Source organism: Sus scrofa, chromosome 15 (genome assembly GCF_054392235.1).
Source record: "Sus scrofa isolate SSC_HxYL_T2T_F1_AM1 chromosome 15, Sscrofa_HxYL_maternal_Yorkshire_Landrace_v2.0, whole genome shotgun sequence".
NCBI lineage: Eukaryota > Metazoa > Chordata > Mammalia > Artiodactyla > Suidae > Sus > Sus scrofa.
The window spans coordinates 115,195,125-115,201,435 of NC_139397.1; the positions used below are offsets into that span (position 1 = coordinate 115,195,125).

Consider the following 6,311-nt stretch of genomic DNA (forward strand, 5'->3'; position numbering starts at 1 on the left):
GACGCTTTTACATCACAAAAACAAAAATCTACTAAAAATGTATATAAACTCCTGCATTGTAATTATTACTGTGCTAACATATTAACAGAAGTCTAAAACCTCAAAACTGTAAAAAATAACTAAATACAGGCTACTCAACAACAAAAAACCCCAGCAGCTTTTTTGTATTAGCTACACTAATTTTGTGTCTTTCCAGTCAATTTCATGAGGCACAAAATGCATCTGTGAGGTCTACATGCTTTGTTCCCAACATTAAGCAATTTCTACTCTTGCAAATATTAAAATAATTGCAGGTAATCTAGTTATTACCCATAATTATTTAGCTTCAAAAATTGTGGGTAATCTAAAAATAAATGGGAATCAGTATTGTATTGTCCCAAAACGATTTTATTTTAACCAAACTCTTCGATGCAGTACAAAAGTAAAATGACCTACTTCACTCTATAGAGTTTCCTAATTATTTAACTATAGAAAAATGAGAGATTATAAGAGCTCAATTTTTAGTTTTTTAAAAATCTAAGCTAAAAGCTCACACATTTAACTACATATATAGCTTCTGATAAACATAAATTGGCATATTCATATAAAAATTAAGAGAGAACAGTAACATGTTAAAACCTCTTCCTTCAATAGCATCTGATATCAAATGCTTCCACTTCCTTATAAGCACTGATGCGAAACCAAGGTAAGGATTTCAAAACAAATGAAATCTAAATCTGAATTTTGCCCATAGGAAAGGATGCCCTTAAGCAATTTAAACCTTACATAGATTTAAGATTAAATAATAGCAGGATAATCAAATAATACGCTCCTCCATGATCTGCACACAGAAACAATCAGGATCTCCATACTTTACCTTATTGAAAAAATTTGCTACGGTTTTAACTGCATTTTATCAATATGCATTACAGTACATACTTTTTTATGGTAGAGAGTTCTCATTCCAATATATATTCCATAACTAGGAGAGGAGTTTAGAAAGAAAAAAAATCATTCAGGAGAAATTTCTTTAGATGATTGTGTAATATATCGTTTACAGCTGGTCATGAATGAAATCCTGGAGTCTACTATGCTAATAAATCAACTGTGATTAAAAACATTCAAAATGGGATAAACAACAAGGTCCTACTGCATAGCACAGGGAACTGTATTCATTATCCTGTGATCAACCGTAATAAAAAAAAGGCATGAAAAAGATATATACACCTGAGTCACTTTGCAGTAGAGTAGAAATTAACACAGCATTATAAATCAACCACACTTCAATAAAATTTAAAAAGAAGAAATCTAAAATGAAACGAAAGAGGTGGGGAAGGAGAGAGGGAGAGAAAGAAGTCTCTCTTAAATTGCAAACACAATGAGAAAACAAAAATAACACCATGAAATAGATTTTTGGGCGCAACTGGGAAAAGGCGACATGCATCAACACAGGATGCATGCAAACGCACGGACCCCTAACCTACAAAACGGGGGGCTCCGCCAAACCGTCACAGGACTAGCTTCCTATTTAATTACTCATCAGTTTGGCCTTTCACAAGAGGTAAAACCCTTAAGTCTCAAAGGTGGCCTTGGGAACTATCTGGTCGATACACGCTGTGCAGAAGCTCGGTTCCTTTCTCGAAAAGCGAGAGCTGACGCGCAAATTACTGCGAGGGAGCGGAAGAATCGCAAAGCTTCAGAAGCAAAGGGGGGCCCGGGGCACCTGTTAGGGCGGGAAGGCGGGAGGGTGAGGTTTGGGTTTCGGCAGAGAGGATGGGACGGCACTTCTCGAGGAGAGCAGCGACGGCGGGCCCGGCCCTTCGGAACAGCCGGTGCTGGGGCTGTGGGACCACGAAGGGGACGGAGGATCTGGGGAGCCACCTCGACGGGAGCGGGAAGGATGCTCTGGGAACCGGATATCAAATATCCCACCGTAAAGACAGGACACAAAGGGCAGGAGAAGGGGGCCGCGGGGGACTGCGAAGTCTTCGGGGGAGGAGAAAGCAGAAGCTAGCTTGGGATGAGTGGGCGGGAGAGGCGCGCGGAGCCGAGGCAGGAAAACGCAGAGAAGGGGCAGGATGGAGGGGCTCGAGGCTCGGAGCGCCCGGGTGAAGGGAAAGCGGAACCTCACCTGATACTCCGGATACTCGAACATGTAGCTCATACTGCACTTGTTCTCCTCGAAACCGAAGAAGACGTCCCATAACCCCAGAGTCGCCATGAAGACCATGAGGGCATAAAACGCCAGATTCCAGAGATTGACCGAGTGAAGGAACATGGTGCCGCGAGGCCGCCAGCTCTGACCGAGCGAACCGCGGAACGCCCCGCAGCTCGCAAAGGAGCAAAGCCCGCGCGGCGCGCGCCTGCGTGAACGCCCGGCCAGCCCGCGCCCCTGCCGCGCAGTGCGCCTGCGCGCAGCCTCTCCTCACGCCTCCCACCCGGCTCCTCGCTGGGAGAGCGGAGGCGGCGTTTGCCGCGGGAGCGCGAATCTGAAGGCTGAGAAAGCAGAAAGCGGAGTGGGCTGGGCTGGAGGGAGAGTGGAGAGGGCGCGAGGAAAAGGAAAGGGAGTGAAGCGCAAAGAGAAGCAGACGAGGAGGGAGAAGAAGAACTAGCGAGGGATGGGCGGAGCGCGGGAGTCCTGGAGGCGCGGGGAGGGAAAGGCTTGGGGGTGGGCGTTGGATGGGCGGGCGTGGAGAGGAAGAGGCGATTAAGGAGAGCGAGCGGGCGGGCCACGAGAGCGGTCCCCTCAGAGCCCGGAGACCATCAGTTGTCACGTCGCAAACAGCTCTCCCTGTGCAGTTAAATAACCCTAACCGTTCAATTTTGAAACGCCTCAGGCCTCCGCAGTTTCTTCCCCCAGGGAGGGTTGAGCATATTCGCAGCTCTCTGGACCAGTTAGCTGGAGCCGGGAACAAATAGCTTTTTCTGCCTTCTCTGACCGCCGACCTCGGCCCAGTAGGTAACAGCGCTTAAAAGCACTGGCTCATTAAAACAAACAACAACAAAACTCCCACCAGCAGGTAGGCACGATTCACGTCTCGGTATAAGATGAAAGCCTAAATCACAGAAAGCATCCTTGATCTCTTAAATGTTACCAGGTTTTCCCATTAACCCGGACGCCCCCATAGGTGATCTGCGTAATCAATGTGTCTCTGACTTCCCTTGCGCCCCAGCACCCTCACCTCTTCGGAAATAGGTTCCATGTTAACATTAACTTGTGCAGGCACATTAGCTCAAGCTTCCACTCAGACTCCCTCAGGTGACTTAATTCAATCTGAGGAATTTCGGTTTGGGTTTCGCACAAAGGTGGTAAAAATCAGCTCAAAAAGCATTCATATTCAGCTTCAAAACACTAAAATGTTTGGAGTTAGACATGGTAGCACCCTCTAAAGCTGACCCAACAGCAGATGGGTGTGTGTGTGTGTAGGTAGGTAATTGCACCGATTGAATTGCATTTTACTTGGGCTGATTTTCTGGGAATTTTGCTGTGCAGAGGAAGTTTGGCTATGATACAAAAAAACAAATAATTTTAAAACTAAAAGGAAACTTATAGTTTATGTTGTACAGTACCATGATTTTCAGATACAAGAGCACCTGGGGTCGGGGTGCAATTGCGGAGGAGTTATTGCCAAGGGCGGGATGACCAATCTTTCGGAAAAGGATTTAAATTGTACATTAAAAAGGGAATACATTGAGTCTGAGAGCTAGAGAATATCACAGGCAGGATGTCTGCTCCTCGTTTGCCCTAGCATATCATGACCAGCACAAATAAACCAAGGATAAAGCTATGCTTATCTGTTTATCCTGGTGCTTCTTAAACTTAATGTACATATGAGTCACTTCGAGAGTCTGTTTAAAAAAGCAGATTCTGATTCAGTAGTTCTGGAGTGGAACCCAAGATTTTGCATTTCTAACAAGCTCCTGGGTGATGCCAGTTATTCTGGTTGGTGGACGACACTAAGTAACCAGGATCTATCCATTCCCGAGGACTCTGCTCCATAGAGAAACCACTGAGCTCACTCTTCACGTGGCCTTCATGAGTTGTGGCAACCTGCTGCCTTGATTGTCCATGCAGAAAGAAGTGCAAGAGAGAGAGTCAAGGGACTCTCTGTTAGTTTTTTGTTTTGGGGGGGTTTTTTTTTTGTCTTTTTGTCTGTTGTTGTTGCTATTTCTTGGGCCGCTCCCGCGGCATATGGAGGTTCCCAGGCTAGGGGTCTAATCGGAGCTGTAGCCACCGGCCTACACCAGAGCCACAGCAACGCGGGATCCAAGCCGCGTCTGCAACCTACACCACAGCTCAGGGCAACGCTGGATCGTTAACCCACTGAGCAAGGGCAGGGACCGAACCCGCAACCTCATGGTTCCTAGTCGGATTCGTTAACCACTGTGCCACGACGGGAACTCCGGGACTCTCTGTTTGTAATCATTCTATTCCTACCTTTCTTTTTTCCCATTATTACCTCCCTCCTGGCTTCATTTCATGTCTAACCTAACCCTATGGAGCATCACTTAACCACCCTCTGCCAGTGCTGTCAACCTTCTGAACTCTGTCTTTTGATCCCTCTCTGCTGATAAATGTCGAACCCTGGATGGATATAGTCTGGCTCTGAGCTCTGACACCAGTGTATCAAAATTACTGTTCAGAAATACTTTTATGTGTTTCTGGTCAAATTCCTTTCCTATTCTTCAAACCATCTCATTTTAGGCTGCCTACACCATTTTTTCTTTCTCATTTAACAGATAATGAGTACATAATTTCATCTACATATTCATAGAAATAATTTTGACTTTTCAGGCACATATTCTTTCAGCTCTCCTTTCCCAAGTTCATCATCTCCATCTGGTCCTAATTCAGTTAATACATGTCAAGTGCTTGGAACCATGCCTGGAGTGTAGTAAGCATTAGCGTCTTTATGATGTCATCAGAAGACATCAAAAGCAAATCCCTAGGAGTTCCTGTTGTGGCCCAGAAGATTAAGAGGATACAGGTTTGATCCCTGGCCCCACTCAATGGGTTAAGGATCTGGTGTTGCTGTACCATTGGCATAGGCTGGCAGCTGCAGTTCCAATTCAACCCCTAGCCCAGGAACTTCCATATGCCACAGGTACTGCCCTAAAAAGAAAAGGGAAAAAAAAACAAAAAACAAATCCCTCTAGTTGTATTTTAGTCCCCACCCCCTCCTTTCTTTTCAGGAAATTAGTTCTAGCAAATTAAAGTCTCTGTGAATATCTCTGATTCTATCTTCCCTGAAGCATATAAATATGCTTAGATCTTATTTTATTTCTCCTCCAGTTTTATTGAGATGTAATTAATAGCAAATTAAAGTTTAAGATACACAGCATAATTATTTAACTTATACAGTCATGAACTTTTTTCTACAATAAGTTTAGTGAGTTTATCATTTTATATAGATAAAAATTAAAGAAATAGAAAAAAATTTTTCCTTGTGATAAGAACTCTCAGGATTTACTCACTTAGTAACTTTCATATATAACATACATAAGTGTTGATTATGTTTATCATGTACATCACATTCCTTTTACTTATTTATAATTGGAAATTTGTACCTTATAACTACTTTTGTCCAGTTCCTTCTCTTTCCACCCCCTGCCTCTGGTAACCACAAATGTGGTCTCTTTTTCTGAGTTTGCTTTTGAAGTATTATTGACTTATAACTCTATGTTTAGTTCATGGTGTACCACATAGTGATTCAACGTATCTATACATTTTAAAATTATCATCACAAAAATCTAGTAGCTGTCTCCCAGCAGACAAAGATATTACATACTGTACATTTTGTACCTGTTTCTCATTTATTTTGTAACTGGAAGTTTGTACCTGTTAATCTCCCTCACCTATTTGTTTCACCCCTGTACCTCCCACTCTGTATCAATGACTGTGTTTTGTTACGTTTATTCATTTGTATTTTTTTTGATTCTGCATGTAAGTGAATCATATGGTATTTGTCTTTCTCTGTCTGACATATTTCACTTAGCATAATACCTGATGGGTCTATCCATGTTGATATAAATGGTAAGATTTCATTCTTTTTATGGCTCAGTAATATTCCAATGTATGTAATTTTATATATATATATATGAACATTACTGAGCCATCAAATATATTGAAAAATATAGATTTATATATTTCACAACTTCTTTACCCATTCATCTATCAGGGGAAGATGGGAACTTGGGTTGTTTCCATATCTTGGCTATTATAAATAATGCCACAGTGAACATAAGGGTGTATATAGCTTTTTGATTTAGTGTTTTTGTTTTCTTTGGATAAATATCCAGGAGTAGAATTGATGGATCAAAGGGTAGTTCTA

At 42.8% G+C, this 6,311-nt stretch overlaps 1 protein-coding gene across 6 annotated transcripts in view; it reads right to left on the reverse strand.

Annotated features, from left to right (window-relative positions):
- The window catches only part of PGAP1 (post-GPI attachment to proteins inositol deacylase 1), a 112,757-nt gene extending 110,457 nt beyond the window's left edge, over positions 1-2,300 (reverse strand). For all 6 annotated transcript variants that reach the window (XR_014830018.1, XR_014830019.1, XR_014830020.1 and 3 more), the window contains exon 1: positions 2,111-2,300. Coding sequence is in view for 3 of the 6 variants with exons in the window: in XM_085000282.1 (XP_084856408.1) it covers positions 2,111-2,257 (147 nt within the window). In the remaining 3 variants the exon portion in view is untranslated. The remainder of the gene's footprint in view (positions 1-2,110) is intronic.
- Between the last annotated feature and the right edge of the window lie 4,011 nt (positions 2,301-6,311).